The sequence below is a fragment of the Camelus dromedarius genome, chromosome 5 (genome assembly GCF_036321535.1).
Source record: "Camelus dromedarius isolate mCamDro1 chromosome 5, mCamDro1.pat, whole genome shotgun sequence".
NCBI lineage: Eukaryota > Metazoa > Chordata > Mammalia > Artiodactyla > Camelidae > Camelus > Camelus dromedarius.
The window spans coordinates 89,683,839-89,702,850 of NC_087440.1; the positions used below are offsets into that span (position 1 = coordinate 89,683,839).

The window sequence follows — 19,012 nt, forward strand, 5'->3', positions numbered from 1 at the left end:
ATGTGCTCTTGCTCAGAGGCAATTTTTAAAAGGTAAATATGCTTTCCCTGTTGCTGTGATAATTGGGAATGGGAGCTTCAGAGGCAATACTGAGAAAGCATAAGGGACTGTGTCTGCCTAGCTATGGGAAGCGAGGGCTTAGGGTTTCCAGCCAGCAATGAGGATGGCTAACCTTTAGGAAGGGTGGGGATTTATCAACCAGAGAAAATCTGGACGACCTAGGGCAGTCGATGTGATTTTTCACAAGCTGTGGTTTGGGGGGGCCAGGTGGGGCTTTTTTTGGACTGGAAGGTCCTTCAGGTGTTGATATTGCCCCAAAGCTGTGACTCCCTGTCCCAGCCTTGGCCCTTTATTTACAAGGAGAGGGTGTTTGTCGTCGGTGACCTCGATACCCCTGGGATCCGGGCTGACCACTGCGTCGGAGCAGGCGCAGCCCAAGGCAGGGTGCGGTAGGGGTAACACCTCCAGCCAAATCTCACAGAGGCTTTTGCGGATACTTGGGGGTACCCGGCGCGGGGAGGGGGCGCAGCACTGCACGTGCCAGGCCGGCGCCCCGCCCCTTTTGGGCCCTGCCCTCCTCCACGGCCCCGCCCCTCTCAGACCCACCCGCCCTGTCCCCCGAAGCTCCGCCCCGCCCATCTCCGATCACCTTTCCTTCGAAGCCCCACCCCTCGCGGCTCGGCTCGGCCCTCACGACCCTCCCCCCGAGGCTCCGCCCCGCCCATCGCAGCTCCCGGCTCCCTCTCCTGCAGGCGCGGGCTGTGGGGCCCCGCGCCTTTTGTGTCGGGCTTGGGCCGCCGCGCGCGCTCTCCCCTCAGCAGACGAAGGGACGCACCTTCAGTCTCGGCTCGCGGGCTGACTTCGCCCGCGCGCGCCCTCCCGCCTCTCCCTCGGCGGACTCGGAGCCGCCTGCGCCCGCCCGGGGGCCGCGCCCCGAGTCTCGGGCGGGCGCGCGCTCCTTCCGACCCTCGGGGCCCGGGCGGCGCGCGCCCCCGCCCCCTCCTCTCTTCTCCCCTCCCCCGGCGGCGCGCGCACACGGCGGCCCGGGCACGCGCCCGCCAAGATGGCAGGGGCCGGGGCCCAGCTGTCAGGCGCCGCCGCCGCCGCCCTTCCCCGCAGCTAGCGGCCCGGACGCCCGCCCGGAGAAGATGAGCCCCCGCTGCCCCCCGCAGCCCAGCGAGACGCGGAGCCGCCGCGCCCGGGGCTGGCTCCCCCGCTAACGCCCCGCGCCCCGCGCCGCGCCCCCGGCCCCGCGCGCCCGCCCCGGCAGCGACAATGAGGTGAGTCGGGCGAGCGCCTGGCGAGGGGAGGCCGGGGCGGGGGGTGTCCGGAGCGCGGGAGGGCTTCGGGAGAGTCGTGGGGGCGTCGGGAACGGCGGGAAGGTCTGGGGGGGTCGGGGTGGGCGGCCTTCGGGGAGGAGCGGGCGGTGCCGGCCATTGCACTGGCGGGAGGCGCTCGGAGGGGGCTGGGGGCGGGGGTGGGGAGGCCCACACCGGCGTGCAGGTGTGGCCGCGCCCCGGCCCGGGGCCCTCCGGCCTGCTTCCCCCGGGCTGTCTACCCTTGGCGAAGCCTCCCTGTGCCGGCGCCCAGAGCTTATTTGTAAAGTGGTAGTTTCCGTCCACCTGGATCTGCTTGCCCCTCTCTATTGCCTTTTCCTCGTCCCTGTTTCCTTTCTTCTGGCACACCGGGAGAGCGCAGGACCCACACTGCACCTACCACTCGTTGGTTTATCACCCAGCCAGGGGGACTGGTGGTTACCAGTTCGAGAAAAAAACATTGCCAACACCCGGGAGCTCAGAATTCTCTCTCCGGAGGTAACCCAATCCTGAATTTTGGGGGATAAGGACTTATTTGCCTTTTGTCTGTGTGATTCTACCTTCTAAACATACATTCCATGAAAACTAGTGTATACAGTTTCGCTCTGCCTGTTTTGTTACCTTTGTATAAGTGAAATATTAATGCAATATATGTTCTTTTGTGTTCAGCTTTTTTCACTCAAGATGTTTCTGAAATTCATCCATTCTGTTGCTGTTTGTTTTTATTAATCTATAGTATTCCATTGTATGAAATGCCACAATTTAGCTGTTCCACTATTGGTAGACATCAGAATTGTTTCTAGGTTTTGACTAATAATAATGCTGTTAAGAATATTCTTATATGTTTCCTGGTGTATTCACTTCTGTGAGTTATATACCGAGCAGTGGAATTCTAGGTCAAAAGATGTCCATATCTTCAACTTTAGGAGATAATACCAAGTTTCCAAAGTGTTTATACCAATTTACACTCCTACCAGCAAGTGTATGATAGTTCTTGTGCTCCATATCCTTGTCAGCACTTGGTATTGTCAGTTTTAAATTTTAGCCATCCTGGTGAGTGTACAGTGATATCCCATTGTGGCTTTGAATTGCAGTTTCTTGCTGACTAATGAGGTTGAACATCTTTTCATGTTTGTTTGGTATCCTCTTTTATGAAGCGCCTGTTCAAAAGTGTTTCCTTTTTTGTGGGGGGTGGCAATTAGGTTTATTTATTTATTTAATTTAGTGGAGGTACTGAGGATTGAACCCAGGACCTCGTGCATGCTAAGCACACACTCTACCACGGAGCTATACCCTCCGCCACAAAAGTGTTTTCTTTTGAGGTTTACGTGTCTTTTTTCTTCCTAATTTGTAGTTCTGTTCCAAAGTCAAGAAGATAGTTTCCTTTAAAATCTTACAGAAAGTTTACTATTTTACCTTTCGAATTTAAGATCTACAGCCCGCTTGGAATTGACCGGTGTAACTGGTAGAAAAGGGGTCAAATTTCTTTTTTAGCCGAACCACTTTTACAGCACCGTTTACCAAAAAGGTCGCCTTTCCCCTTAGCCCAGCAGTGCCATCTTTGTCATCTTCCAGTGTTCCATTTGGAGTCATTTCTTTCCTTCTTAAGAATTCCTGGTGCAGGTCTGCTAGTATCAAATTCTTAGAGTATTTGTTTGCAAATGTCATTATTTATCCTTCTTTTAGGAAAAGGTTTATTGAGATATAATCACATGCACAATAAAGTACCCATTTAAAGTATACGGTTTGGCAGTTTTTAGTATTTTCACAGAGTTATGAAACCATTAATACATCTAATTTTGGAACATTTTCCTCCATTTTGAAGGGTCTTTCCCGTAGTTACAGAATTCTTCGTTTACCATTGTTTTCTATTAGCACTTTAAAGATACCTCATTATCTCTGACTTAGATTGTTTCTGTTAAGTCACTTGTCTGTTGTCCTTTTTTTAAAAAAATTTTTTATTGAAGTACAGTCAGTTATAATGTATCACTTTCTGGTGTTCAGTGTGTCAGTTTCTGGTGTACAGCATAGTGTCCCAGTCATGCATATACATACATATATTCATTTTCATATTTTTTTGTTTAAGGTTGTTACAAGATATTGAATGTAGTTCCCTGTGCTATACAGAAGAAATTTTTTATCTATTTTTATATATAGTGGTTAACTTTTGAAAATCTCAAACTCCCAAATTTATCCCTTCCTACCCCTTTTCCCCCAGTAACCATTAGATTGTTAACTATGTCTGTGAGTCTGTTTCTGTTTTGTAGATGAGTTCATTAGTGTCCCGTTTTTTCTTTTTTTCTTTTTTTTTAGATTCTACTTATGAGTGATATCATATGATATTTTTATTTCTCTTTCTGACTTACTTCACTTAGAATGACAATCTCCAGGTCCATCCATGTTGCTGTAAATGGCATTATTTTATTCTTTTTTTATGGTTGAGTAGTATCCCATTGTATAAGTATACCACAACTTCTTTGTCCAGTCATCTGTCAGTGGACACTCAGGTTGCTTCCATGTCTTGGCTATTGTATATAGTGCTGCTAGGAGCATTGGGGTGCATGTGACTTTTCCAGTTAGAATCTGGCTGCTTTTTAGATGTTTCCTTTGTCTTTTCAGCAACTTTTCTGTGCTGTTCCTAGTAAGGATTTTTTGTTTTTAACTTGTAATTCAGGTGCTTGGGGCTTCTTGAGTCTTTGGCTTCACGTCTGTCAGTAGTTCTGTGTGTCACAGGCGTTAGTACTTCAGTCATCGCTCTTGTCCCACTCTTCTTCAGCTCTCTCTCTGGGACTACAATTAGGCCTGTTAGGCTATTTCATTGTATCTTCTATGTCTCTTAACCTTCCTTCTGTGTCTTCTGTTTGTCTCTTTGTCCTTCATTTTGGACAGGCCCTCACTTATCTTTCCTGTCAACTGAATTTTTAATTTCAGTTATTACATATTTTTTATTTCCATTTGGTGCTCTTTTTATAGTTTCTAGCTTTCTGCCAAAATTATCAATCTTGTTTTTCATCTCTTGAAATCTGGTATGTATAATTATCTTAAAGTTTGTTCAAATATGTCAGTATTTATGAGTCATTTCCAATGTCTGTTTCTCTCGGTTTTCACTTATATTGTCTTGTCTCTTTATGTGCCTAGTTGCTTTTATTTTTTAACTGTGTGCTGGACGTTATGTTTGCAAAATTGTTTCTAGAAATAACTTTGAGGCCTAAGATGACATTTTTCTCTTCCAGAGGTAATTCACATTTGCCTTTGTTGGACAAATGAGACGTTTCAATGTGGAGTCATTTGCAGTCTCAGGGGTTGGGATGTTTCTGAACTGAGCTGTGGTCCTTGTGGGAGCCAGTCTTTCCTGTTCACCATTAATGCTAGCGTTCAGCTCTTCACCAGCACCTTTACTCCCCAAACCAACGCCAAGCTTTTAGTACTCCCTTCAGAGCTGGCAGACACCCTCAGCTCTTTTTGGGGGGAAAGTAGCCCCAAATACTGAATTCACCTCCCTGAGCCTCTGACGTCCCTTCATCCTCCAAGCAGATATCTATTATATTTTTTCCCTTGCTTTTCTAGTTCTTTTCAGCTGGAGGATTGTTCTGTATACTTAGTTCACATTTACTATAAGTAAAAGTCCCTGATGTATGCACGTTAGGGCATTTTGAGCCAGTATTCAGTTCTGGAGGGGACTTAAAATGCCAGGTTACAGAAGCTGTGGAGAATAATGACACCTGTTTTCTTCTGTTATGTCATGACTATATTAGATCATCTCAATTTGTGAAATGCTCTTAGAATCAAGATAATTTTAAGAATAGGGGACAGTTTGGCTCAGTTGTAGAGAGCCTTCCCAACATGCAGGAGGTCCTGGATTCAGTCACCAGTACCTCCATTAAAATAATAATAAAAAAAAAAAAAGAATAAATCTTTACCTCCTCTTAATATGTAGTTAACTGAACAAAACGGCAGATCGTTACTGTAAAGCACAGGATTTTGGAAGCAGGTGCTTTCCTCTCTTCATATTCGTTTCCTTCTCCTGTCTTGATTTCCTGACTTGTTTATTTGATAAAAAGTACCCTTTACCTGGTACACTTGAATAGAACATTTCATTTTTTGATCAATAATAGCATACTAGCATTCTCAGGTCCCATTTTTTGATCAGATACAAAGGCATGGATGTAGAAATGAAAGTTTTTAAATGGTTTTCCTAAAATGAGTCATTTTTTATTCTTTAGATAAATTTTTTAAAATGCTAAGAGTTTAACATGGTTTTCTGTTGCAGACTGTTTATGGTTAAACATCTATATGTGTATAGACTACACACAGACCCAAATGAGTTGGGGGATCTGTTCACTACCTCTGTTGTCAGCTCATGTGATCTGGATATTTATAAACAATATGGCTCATCTGTGAAAAATACTTTCCTTTTTGTTCAATCCTGAATTTCTTAAATGAAAATAACACATTATTATTATTATTATTATTATTATTATTATTTTATTTGTTTGTTTTTGCTATGTAGTCTCATGGGAGTACATAGATATAACCTACTGGAAAAGGTCTGAAATGTAGCCTCTAAACTGGCCCTTTTAAGGAGTGTCTCAGAAAGTCGTAAGACTGGAGATGCATTCTGACACATAAACTGAATATTTGAGGCACATGTCCACATGTTTTAGCAAAAAAAATTCTGTTGAATCAAATGACTTGGATAATTAAAGCTGTACCTGAGTTTTTCTTTATTTTCTAGACTATTTCCCTTTTCCTAACAGACCTTATGTATTCTTGTATCTTCATTCAGAAATCATTTTTGAGGACTTACTGTTGCCTGCTACTGGACTGGGTGCTAAGGAGGCAGAAGGACCCAAACCTCTTCTGCCCCACGTAGTCCACGTCCCCCAGAGAGTTACAGACATTTGCTAGATCCCTTTCCGCATCCTTTCCCTACTGTCTAAGGCCCCCACGTACACAGTGTGCAGTGTACTTCTGTTTATATACTTTAGTCATTTACCTGTTGAGAATGTTCTCTCCCTATCAGCCTTTTATCTTTTAAAGACTTGATATCTAGAAGTTTAAGATTTTTATATTATTATTTTCTTTGTGATTTTTCCACCATTTCTTATGTTTGAGAGCGTTTGTCTAGAAGTTTGACAAGAATTGTTTCCTGTTTTATATATAAAATTTCAAACAAAAATTCATTCTCCAAATTGTCCAGAATATGAGGTAAAGATCAAAATTACATTTTTCTTCCAAATTGCTGATCAGATGCTTGATTGTAGCAGCAGATACATGGCAGCGATATCAGGAATGTTTTCCAAGTTGGATGGCAGTGCAGACATGTGGATCCCTAAGCCCTTTCCAGGGGTGCATGGTTGCAGCTGCCGACATCTGAGCAAGGATCACTGCTAATCCTCAGAGAGCTTTCCTGCCCCCGGCAGGGTCAGCCTTGTGTGTGTGAGGCATGGCCAGTGTACCATCTCACAGGTCTGGTTATGTGCCAGGGAGCTACCTCATCTGGGCCAAGGGCACTTTATCAGTCATGGAGTTACACAGAATGCAGCATGATTGCAGGGTACCGTGTGAGACACCCAGCCACAAGCACAGCCTTTGCTTATCACCGTTAGCCTGCACGTGCTTAAGCATTCGAGTCCAAGTACATTTCTGAACTTAGTGCTGCAGACTGGGGGCCGGAGGAGCATTTCTCTAGACGTCTCTGGAAGTCACATTAGGGAGACCCGCGGTGGGGCTTGTGTGTTTGTATCTTCAGCTGTCTTCTGTTGTTCTGTCTGCCTGTTTTTAGAGCAGTGCCATTACCATATGTGGGTGATGATTTTTTAATATAAGCAACGTCATCTTTTTATTAAAGTAATGTCATTTTGAATTTTGCTGGTTTGGTAGTTTTGTTGCATAAATGTAAGAAATTTAAACCTAGTTTTATAATTGCACATAAATAAGCTACGTGAAAATCATTGAAACCAGCATTGTTTCACATAATCTATATACTATCCAGGTTTGAACCTTGCAGCTGACTATAAGCTGGATGACTCAGTTGTTATATAAATATCATAAGCGCGCCCGGGACTCGATGATAACTCAGGGAAGCGCGCCCCCAGGTGTCGCCAGGGTGGGGAAGAAGGATGGCGGCCCCCTTGGCAAATAGCCTCTTCTCTTTCCTAGCCTAAAAGGAGAAGACTTTGTAGAAATAACTTCTAGTGGCAATTTTCTCTTACTTTTTACAAAAATACCATTTTTTCTGATTTAAACGTAGTATGTATTGAATGTGGAGAATTTGAAAACCTAGAAAGGGATAAGGAAGATGGTAAAGATCAGCACTGATCCTGCTGTTAAACACGAGTGTAAGTTCTGTTATCTTTTTCATGTGTAAGTGTAACATTTTCACAAAATTGATATTGTACTGTGTGTTTGTGTTGGACATTTTACATTCAACATGTATGCCTTTCCCCATGGTTAAATATTCTTTGAAAACATTTTAAATAGCTGAGTAATACTTTCTTAGATGATATACCATAACTTATTTACCACTACCCCAATTTTGGGACAGTTAGCTTGTTTTTAGGATTTCGTCATTATAAACAACACAATGATAATGTCTGTGCACAAAAATCTTAGGGTGCATCTTTGATTATTTCCTTAAGATAAGTTAACAAAATAGTATTATTACTGGTACCAAAGGCTACTGATACGTATCATCAGAATGTTAGTTTTAATCAAAGAGAGGAAAGAAAGAGATAAAGTTAATGAAAGGAACTTTATTTCTAGTCTTAATTTGGAGGTGTTTCCCCCACCCCAAAAAAAGCAAAGTACTGAAAAGGGAATCAGAAGTAAATGGTGTGGTTTCCTCTGCTCACCAGGAGGGGGAGCCGTGTTCCCGAGTCCTCTATTAGGGCTGTGTATGGAGATGGATTTTGTCTTTGTCTTTAAGGCTGTGTGAAAGATACCTACTCCTTGGTTTAGACTTAACGTAGGTATGTGAATGAACTTTAAAAAAAAGTACTGAGTTAGGCCACATTTTGTCCCTTGTATTCTAAGCAGCCTGGGTTTTAGAGTGGGACAGAACTGGATTCTGCCCCAGATTCACTCCTTACCAGCTGAGTGACTTTGAGCAAATGACTTAACCTTTATGAACCTCCATTTTTCTCAGATACGAATGAGGATAGTTCTCCTGCCTTCACAGGGTTTTGTGAGGATCCAATGAAAATACATAAACAGTTCTTAGCTTACAGTGTTCAGTAAAGGTTAGCTGTCTACCTCCCCCACCTCAATTTGTTGTGTCTGTGAGAAAGGTGAACCCTGGAAAATCTGGGACAATTCTGATTTCAAATATTCTTCCCTTTTGTCAGTCACTGTAGAACTTATCTACCATCTGTGATACTTTTTCGGTTTAGAAACCACAGTTGCTATTGATGCTTCAAGTTCTAAAATTGATTCGGGGACGTTCTCTATAAAAGACACTAAACAGAACTACTGAAATAAAGTCAAAACAGGAGGCGTGTTATTTTGGGGCAGAGGATTTAACTGTACCAGAAAATCTAGATGGAGAAATAGTTGCTGCAGTTGAGCACAGTTAGCTGTGCAATTCATGGGAGCCGAGGCAGAAAGGGCAGAGGGAGCCCACGTGCCCTCTCCTTCTGCAGGACGGAGAGCTCTAAAGACACATTTGCTGAGTGTCCTAGAGAAAGTGGACAAGGTACCTTACAAGAGCTTAGTTTCGGAAGCCTCTTACTCACCTTCTCCAGCCCTTCCCCTTTGCCATATGTGCCCTGGGCCCCTTCCATAAACCCCTGGGTGCTGCCCTCCACTCTGGGCTCGCTCGGTAGACTTGCGTCTATTGCTCTGAGCTTGTCTTCTGCCCCCTCTCCCAGAGGATCCTTAAGGAAGAGAAGGTCTGTTGGAGTAACTCACAAATTGACCAGAGTTCAGCTGCTTCATTTTCCTCTTCACATTGCTAAGTTCTTTGCCTTCAAGTCTTAGTTTAAATGTCACTTCCTCAGGCAGGCAATCCTTGACCTCTACCCCGGCTGAGGGCCCTTCCCCTTTACTTGCCTCTGTGGCACCCCACATTTCCTCTTCTGTAAATTGGTAATTACTTACCTTTTTCCTCCTGTTCTCCATGAAGAACTATGCCTGTTTTAATCTCTGTTGGATCCCTGTGCCTGGCACTTGGTGGAGGCTTAATGAATATTGATGCTGCCACTTGTACCTAAATTGGGTAGTAAATCACGACATTCATTCCACCTTGTCACGGGTCCTTCCATGTACAGCATTCCAGGAGCCCCAGATGGATCGGAGCTGGCGTCCAGGATGAAAGCTGTTTCATTGCTGCTTAATGAATTACCAGGGTGACAGTACCTCAGCCTGGTGTTTTTAAGCCACTGCCAGGAGAAGGGTTTGTTTATTGATGTGTGGATGGACTTTTTCCCTGTTATTTCTCTGTGAGGACATTGTGCACTGCAGCTCTCAGTGTCCCTTGTGTTTCTTAAATTTTAATGTGCATAGGAATCACCGCGCGTATGTCCTTCCAAAATGCAGATCCCAGGCCCCATGGCTGGGGACAGAGGAATGCTTCTCATAAGTCTTTTCTCTTTTTATTAATAGGACTTATATTTTAGAACAATTTTAGGTTTATGGGAAGAGTGAACGGATAGTACAGAGTTCCCATACTCCCGCATGTACAGTTTCCTCTTACGTGGTGCATTTGTTACACGTAATGAGCTAATATTGATACAGCGTTATTAGCTGAAGTGCACGGCTTATTCAGGTTGCCTTGATTTTACCTAATGTTAATGTCCTTCTATCCCAGGGTCCGATGCCAGATACCACATTACATTTAGTTGTTATATCTCCTTAGGCTCCTCTGTGGTGAGAGTTTTTCAGACTTTATGTCTTTATGATCTTGACTGTTTTGAGTACTTGATTAGGTATGTTGCAAGATGCCCTTCTATTAGAATTTCTGTCATGCTTTTCTCATGGTTAGACTGGGGTCATAAGTTTCGGGCAGGAAGATCACAGAGAGGAAGTAACATTTCTAGAGGGAAGTACTGCAGCATGATTTATGAATGCTGACATGGACCTTGACCCCCTGGCTGAGGTGGTGTGTGTCAGGTCCCATCACTGTACAGTTACTCTTTTATTCCCCTTTCATACTGTCTTCTTCTCAAGACACTCACTGTTCGTGGCCCATGCTCAAGGAGGAAGGAGTTATGCTTCTGATGAATGCTTTTTAAATTTTAATAATTAAATAATTATTTTTATTTTGTATTAGAAAAAAAATTAGTGCATCAAATTAGTGGTATTTTCACTGGGTTCCCCAGAAAACTCTATCTGAGACAAAGGCTCACTTGTGTTTGCAGGGGAGCATCACCTCTGGGAGTGGGAGTGAGGGGCGGGGAGGTGAGAACCTGGAAGGAGGACGAGCTGCATTCATGCATTCATCATTCTTTGCTGTGGCCACGCCTGAGCCAGCTGATCCATTACTCAATTGTGAAGGACGGATATGTGGGGGGAGGAAGGGAGAAGTGAATATCCCGTAGCTACTGTCTTCATTTGGCAGAGGATTGGCCCCGGCTGGGGCATTAATTGCCCTGTACCTGGTGGTGTTCACGTGTGGGTGCTGAGAGGGCTTCCATGGCAGCCCCCACCTGCTGGAGCAGGTCCCCCGGAGCAGGGATGGGTCTCAGGTTAGAGCAAAACTGGTTGCCTCAGGGGTGGCTGGAATAAGAAGCAAGTGAGGCAGGTGGAGCTGAAATGATGCAGGGCAGGTGCTTAATGCGCGTGATTTTGTGAGTAGTCTTTTTTTTTTTTTTTTTTTTACAATTTTTTTTACTCACTGCATCTTGATTTCCAGTCATAGATGGAATGTTTCTTTGTTCCCAGGTTGAATTCACCTATTTTTTTTTCTAGTACTTGTACAGTTTCTTTTTTGTTTTTCAAACATTTAAACATTTAAATCTTTGATCCATTTGGGATTAAATATATGGTTTGAGAGCTGGATCCAATTTTATCTGATTTTTCAGTTATCTGAATACTAGTTATTAAAAATTCCATTTTCTCCCCATGTTACGAGATTCTGTCTTTTGTCATACTTAATTAATTTGACCTGTTTCTGGATTTTTCTATTATGTTCCATTGCTCTGTGTTTATTCATGTGCTAATACCTTGCTGTTGATTAGAGAGGCTCTGTGTTTTTATATTTAGTAGGGCTAATACTTTTTTATTGCTCTAGCGAGTTGATTTTTAAGATTAAGATTATATAATAGCACTCATGTTAAACAAATATGACAAAAATCACAAATGACCAAATAGTGCTTTAACTCAAAGGAGCAAAACCAGAATGGCACAATTCAAGCATCTCTATGCCCCTTGGGGAGAATTCTCAGCTATGACATGGTATATGTGGCTTTTGAATATGAACCCAAGGAGGCATGAGTGAGGCTGGAGGTCACTGACAGGCAGTGCGACTTTCCAGGATAGGATTGTTAGCACCGTCCCCCTACTGTCAGTCACCCTCCCTCCAAGTTACTCAAGAAACAAGTTTGCTTTGGAGGTTTTTACACAAGAAACCAGTTTGCTTTGAAGGTTTTTGACCTGTAAAAAATACTCATTCGTAAAAGCATAGAAAGTTAGATTCAGAAACCTAGAAATTCTCCAAGTCCAGTGGTTTTTAAGCCTCACTGGGCACCAGAAACAGTTGAAAAGGCTGTGTTCCCCACCCTCCTCCCAATGCCAGGGCCCTACCTCAGAGATTCCATTAGTCTGGAATAAGGTGTTCTGTTGCTGTTGTTTTATTTAAAATCTCTAGGTTATTTAAGTATGTGGCCAGAGGTGAGACTGCTGACCTGAGGTCAAGAACTGGTTTATTTGGAAGGCCACAAGTGCTCAAGAAATGTTTGTTGAATAGTGCATGGGCCCCATTTCTCAGGTGGGAAAACAGACCCAGACTCCAGAGGTCGCTTGTTGCTGGCTCACAGGTAGTGAGGTGTTAGGGACATGAAGCTCAGATTTCTTGTCTCCCGGTTCTGGTCTTTTTTTTTTTCTTTTCCATGCTGCTTCACCCATTATTCCTCTTTAGTTATAGGCAAAAGGAGGCAAGAGTATTTGCTGTCTTGATTCATGTGTTGTCTATTTTTATGACCTTGACCCTAGCGCAGCAGAAAAAAAAAAAAAGTGCAGCAAAAACTCGGGAAGGAGCCTTAGACTTCGCAGTAGGAAAGTTAGACTCCTGAAATCTCAGCCTACGTTCGGTGTCAGCCCGCCTCTCTGTGGGACCGGTCGGGGATGGGGAGAAGGAGGCAAGGGCACAGGGGATTCCTTGTGGATCCGTTGTGTGTCAGGCTCCAGCCTGGGAGTTCCCAGCTGTCTTCTTTTTTGAAGGGAGCGCCATACCTCCAATTTGAGATGCAAAGCATGTTTGATTTTAGATTATAGTGCATGATGGCATTACTTTTGATTAATGCTTTGTTTTAATCAGGGCTTTATGGGTTTCTGTTAGTCAACAGTAATGCCTAACCTCTATTTTCCCACACTCCAAATTGCTTCATCCCCTGATTTGGTTAGTCCCCTGGGTAAACGCAAATTTCAAAACTGCAGAAGTATTAGAGACCAACTAGAAAAAACTTGAATGAAATTATAAGTGATTTGTGTTAGAAAGTTGCCGTCTGATTCAGTTTTAAACAAGGGTCATGTGAAGTATTGCTGGATTGGGAGATTCTACTTCTGGCAGTGTTTTATCAGGTTGTTTGGACCAAAGTCCTGCTTAAAACAAGAAAAGGTGAAAACTTAAAAACGAAAATCAGTCTGAAGCCATAGGAGAGCTGAGTCAGGGCTGCCTGAGGGTGATTTTCAGCCCGTGTTTGGAGAACTGGGGAAGCTGGGTCTCTACAGACTCATCACGTGCTGCCTTTTCAATCAACATGAGCAATATTTCAGCCACTAAAAAGGATTTGTTAGAGGGCGGACAGGTAGGTCTGACATTTGGCCCCGTTTCTGCACTTGAAGCAGTTATCATTGCTGAAATTGTTCGCTGAGAGGCTGGATAGAGCTTTAGACAGATTCATGAGACAGGGAGGTTAAAAAAAAAATTGGCATTCAGACCCTGTGAAGGAGGAGGCGCCCTGGTAAACGCACTGGTTTTCCCTGAGGGCTCTACGTAGGGCAAAGGTGGGCAAGAAACCGGTGGGCTCTCTAGGAGCCGGAGTGCTGCTTTGGAATCGTCCCAGTATCTCATCAGATTAAGGTGACCTGGAGTGGTTTGTACCCCTCGCCAACCTGTGTGTCAGAAACAAAAGTAAATCCACTCTAAAGGAGCCTCAAATTATCCATCCAGTTTTCATATGCAATGACTGGCACTCAATCAAAAATTATCAGATATAGGAGACGATAAGATGTAACCAGAAACCAAGGGAAAACACAGACAATAGGAGTAGATATAATGAAATCATCAGACTTGGATTTTAAAAGAACTATGATTAGTATATTTAAGGAAATAAATTGTGTTCTACCTTTTCTTGTTCACCATGGCCATCTCAACTTAGAGGCTGACCCAGACTCCAGACAAGAGTGTTTATACTTTTACAGTCGAAGACAAGTATGAACAAATGTGACTGCCAGCTGTCCTTGGATATATTTGCATGGTTACAAACATCTTTGCTTAATCCCCTACTGTGTAGCTTTGAGGTTGGGACAGGCGAGAAATTGGCATGATGATCACAGGCTTTTACATCTTAGTGCTAGAAGAGTGCCTGGTCAGTATTCTGACTTTATTATTCTTTTTATCTGTGAGAGAAGTGTGCCTTGTGATTGGTTGAGGCAAGGGGAACACGTGTGGGTGTTAGTCTACACGATAAAGGTGGTGTTGAAGGTTTAATGTAAACATAATGTCAGCAGACGTGAATACTTTAAATACCACAGGGTTTTATCTTCTGCTTTGGTTCTCCCCTCTTGCACTTCTTTGTACAGTTTGCTTTTCAGTTGCTTGAAGGTAACAGTCTTCAGATAGTCTTTCATTATCTTAGTTAAATGTCCTCAGTTCTTCTATTCATGACTTCTCTCTAGTTAGTTTCTCAGTTAACAGTCTCAGCTGGTACAAGAACGCAGTGCCAAAGGCCACATTTGATTTTGGTCTGTCCACAGGCACACAGGCTCCGAGGTGGGGGGTTTCTATTTCGCATAAAGGGCTTCAGTCTTGTGCCAGGCCCAGCGTCTTTCTGTGTTCAAGCCAGTGTTAGAGAATTTACATTTTTAAATCGCTGATGGACTTCAGCGGAGCAGAGCTTAGCGAAAGGGAAGTCCTCAGCTGAGATTGTTAACTGAGCAACTTTAGGGTACTGTTTATAAACACTTCCTTTCCTGGGAAGAAGGAAAATGCTCTCCTTGATTTGTGTTACCATGCAAAGTAGAAATGTACGCAACAGACTGAGTCAGACAAAGAAAGAGTCCCCAGTAGAAGAGCAGCGCTAGGGAGAGAACCAGCAGGGCCTGTCCCGAGCGCCCAGAGTGCGCTGCCTCAGAGTGTCCGTGTCTCGGGGTGAGGAGGCAGCATGGTCCTGAATCACAGAGCTGGCTAATCATTCACTGGCTGTTTGCTGAGTTCACTGTGCTGATTCCTGGGCTGTGAGTAGAAGACATGGTTTCCACACATGTAGCTTGTTCCCAAGAAGATGGAGCACAGGTGCCTCGAGTTCAGCATGTCTAAAACTAGACTCCCTGCCACCATATTTATGAACGAATGGTTTTCAATAAAGATGTCAAGACAGTTCAGTGGAGGGGAAAGTAGCCTTTTCAACAGGTGCTGGGACAACTGAATATTAACAAAAGAATGGAGTTGAACCCCTACCTCCATATACAAAAGTTAACTCAAAACATTATGAACTTAAATGCAGAAGCTAAAACTTTAAATCTCTTATAGGAGAAAATATAAGAGTAAATCTTCATGGCCTTGGGTTAGGCAATGATTTATTAGAAATAACACCAAAACGCAAATAATAAAAGAAAAAAATAAATAAATGGGATTTCATCTAAGTTAAAAACATGTGCTGCAAACCATACTATCAAGAAAGTGACAAGAGAACTCACAGAATGGGAGAAAATATTTGTGCGTTATATACCAGATAAGGGACTTGTATCTAGACTACATGAAGAACTCTTACAACTCTTTAATAGAAAGACAACCCAGCTTAAAAGTGGGCAAATGATTTAAATGGACACTTCTCCAGAGAAGATATACAAGTGGCCAATAAGCACACGAAAATCTGCTCAGCATCATTAGACATGAGGAGGCACAAACCAAAACCACAGTGAGAGACCATGTCACACTCACTGGAATAAAAGGGCAGATGATAACAAATGTTGGTGAGGGTGTGGATGGTCTTCACACATTGGGTAAGTGGCTGTGTAGGTAAATTTCATGTTGGGACTCTCATACATTGGCTGGGGAGAATGTAAAAGGATGCAGCTGCTTTGGAAGACAATTTGGTAGTTCTTCAAAATGTTAAACAGAGGGTTACCGTATGTCTCAGCATTTCAACTCCAAGGCATATGCCCAAGAGAAATTAAACATATATCCGCATGACACTTACACATGAGTTTCCATAGGGGCATCACTTAATAGTAGCCAAACAGTGAAAATGACCCAAATGTCTACACACTGATAAATGACTAAGTAAAATGTGGTCTGTCCACACAGTGGAATATTATTCAGCAGTGAAAAGGAATGGGGTGCCCATACTGATACATGGATGGACCTTGAAAATATGCTACAAGAAAGAAGTCAGTCACAATAGACTTCATGTTGTATCATTCCATTTATATGGAATGTCCAGAAAAGGCAAATCCATAGAGACAGGAAGTAGATTAGTAGCTGCTGTGGGTGAAGGAAGTAGCTGCCAGTGGGTGTGGGGTTTCTTTGAGGGATGATAAAAACATAGTAAAATTAGATTGCAGTGACTGTCACACCACCTTGTGAACCTAAAAACCATTGAATTGTATACCTTAAATGGGTAAATTTTATGGAATAAAAATCTGTTTCTAAATAAATCTGTTTTTAAAAAAAAAACAAACTGAACGTACTGCTTTCCTTCCCAGACTTCTTCTTCCAGAATCTTCATTCCCAGTGAGATGCACACTGTGATCCAAAGTAGAAACATAGAGCCTTGATGGAGTTGTCAGTTCCCTCCCGCCACATCCAGTGGACATGTCATTATTGTTTCTGCTTCCTTAAAACCTCTGTTGTCTGTCCCCTTTCCTCCAGAGCCACGAAACTGATATAATTCAGGTCTTCATCATTATTAAAATGCCATAATTACATTCCACTTTTGTTCTCTACCTCTTAAAATATCTCCTCTGTACTTTGTTAAATTGTTAATACTCAAATCTGAGTTAATATTCTCTTTCTGACTTCTTTCAGGATATTTCTGTCTTTATGGATAAAGTTATGATGCCTTAGCATAGTTTATAAAGTCTTTTGTGGCCTGGCCTCTATCTGCCTCTTCAGATTAATTTCCTCTGTCCTTCATATTATAAGGAACATACCCTCTCATGTTCTTTGCATACGATGGTCCTCCTGATTGAAATGCCACATTTCAAGTGGTCAGCCACATGTGGCTGGAGGCTCTCAAGTTGGACAGCACAGGTTATGGAACTTAACATCCTTGCATCATAAGCACTCAGTAAATATTTTTTGAAAGAATGACTGTGACTGTAGCTATTGTCTATGACAGGCATTCACCCAGCGCCTGCTTTTAGACAGCAGAAGTGGTGAGGTGTCCCCTGGGTTGTTAGGCAGCGTACTGGATTACTCACCCAGCCCTGAGTATCTCTTCTTGTTATACTCAGCTGGTGTTTGCTCCTCTGAAATTTCTACTGATTAATCCAAGTTCTACGTCATCTAGAACAGCACCCAAGTTACTAGAATATGGCAGTCATTTCCTTGACTCTGCTCCACATTGAACACTTTGCTCACTTGAGCTTCGTCTAACAGGCTCTGGTTTGTCAGTGGTGCTTGCAAAGTGTTGACTCCAGATATGATGCGGGTGTGGTGCGACCAGCACGCATTCAGGGCTCTACCAGCTCTCTTCCTGACGTACGGTTCAAGTTGTGCAGCCCTGATGGTTGTGGGTTTTGGCATCTGGCACCAGGTTCAGCAAGTAGCACGGTATCTGGCTGAAAGAATTATGCACTGAATGTGTGTTGAATACGCTTAAGACTTTTAAAACTTTGCTGGAGGGGGGTGTTTTCTGTCACCAAGTTCATGATCAAGTAAATTCTAGTCATTCTTGTCTAAAATTGTTTTTTGCTTCACTGGTGTTAAGGCACCTCTTACTTTTAATCATAAGAATATTTGATTATTGTAGAAAATGTAGACTATGGACCATCAAGAATAAGAGGAAAAGTAGTCACCACGTCATCCAGTGATAGTCACTGCTGACTTTCTGCTGTGTATCTTCCTTTTCCTAAGGCCACACATTAAAAAAAAAGAAGGTATGTACTGTGGATTTGTACTGTGCGTACAGCTTTACAGTCTTTTTTATTTACCAGTACATCATGTTTAAAGACATATTTGTGTTATTAAATATCCTAGGGCTTAACTTTTTTCAACATCTTATTATGAAAATTTTCAAAATTAGAAAAACTATATTATCCAGTAAATGCTTATATTCCCACCACAATTTCACATGCTTTGACACGCCTCTGTCCACATATCCAGCCCTCTATCCTTCCATTAGTTCATCTTATTTTTTGATAAGAATTTAACATTTTATCACCTCCCTAATGTTTCATTGACTGCCGGTGTCTAGATTATTTAGCCAATCCTCCTTGTTGGATATGTAGGTTATTTTCAGTTTATATTATGATTGTTCTCTCATGGTTGAGTTTTGAGATTTTGTTACTCATTCTGGATATGGGTCATTTATCAGATGTGTGATTTTCTCCCAGTCTCTAGCCTACCCTTCATTTTCTTAGTGAAAAAGCACATATATTGTAAATTTTGATGAAGTCCAGTTTACCAGCAATGTCTTCTATGGGTCCTTCTTTGCCTTAGTCAAGATCAGGGAGAGTTTCTCCTGTTTTCTTCTAGGAGTTTATGATTTTAACTCTTACTCTTAGCCTATGATCCATTTTGAGTTAATTCTTACATATGGTATGAAGTAAGGGCCTAAGTTCATTTTTTTATATGGATTTTCAATTATTTTGGCACCTTTGTTGGAAAGAATATCCTTTCCCCTATTGAGATGTCTTAGCACTTTTATTGAAAATCATCTGACTATCTACTCATTCATTTTTAATTTCCTATAGCATATAATAATACATCGCACTTTTATCTTACTCTTTTTTTTTTTTTTTTTTTTTTTGCCTCTGTTCCTGGTGGCTTCACTCATGCCAGGCGTTTTGGAAGCAATTCACTTCCCGGGGTGGAGCTCGTCTTGCTTGTTGAGGGTGGGTGGCAGAGGCAGGGGACATTGTGTAGAAGCAGGAAGTATAGTGGGGTGCCAGGGTCTTGCCCCATCTCCCTTCCACTGAGGTTGGTTGTCTAGGAAAGTAAATAACTATTAAGTGTGTCTAATTGGTGAAAATTTCATGAGAACAGCGATTGAATAAATGCTTTAACTGTAGAAAAACATCATCTGGCTTGTACTAGGATATCAGCAAAGCTCAGAAAACTCCTGAAGATTAAGTTTTTTCCAGTACTCTCTCTT

General features: G+C 42.7%; 1 protein-coding gene across 1 annotated transcript in view; it reads left to right on the plus strand.

The window, feature by feature from the left end:
- The first annotated feature begins 1,226 nt into the window (after window positions 1–1,226).
- Window positions 1,227–19,012, plus strand: part of EVL (Enah/Vasp-like) — a 135,133-nt gene continuing 117,347 nt past the window's right edge. Inside the window, exon 1 of the mRNA XM_064486246.1 lies at window positions 1,227–1,280. Within this exon, the coding sequence (XP_064342316.1) occupies window positions 1,276–1,280 (5 nt within the window). The 5' untranslated portion in view covers window positions 1,227–1,275. The remainder of the gene's footprint in view (window positions 1,281–19,012) is intronic.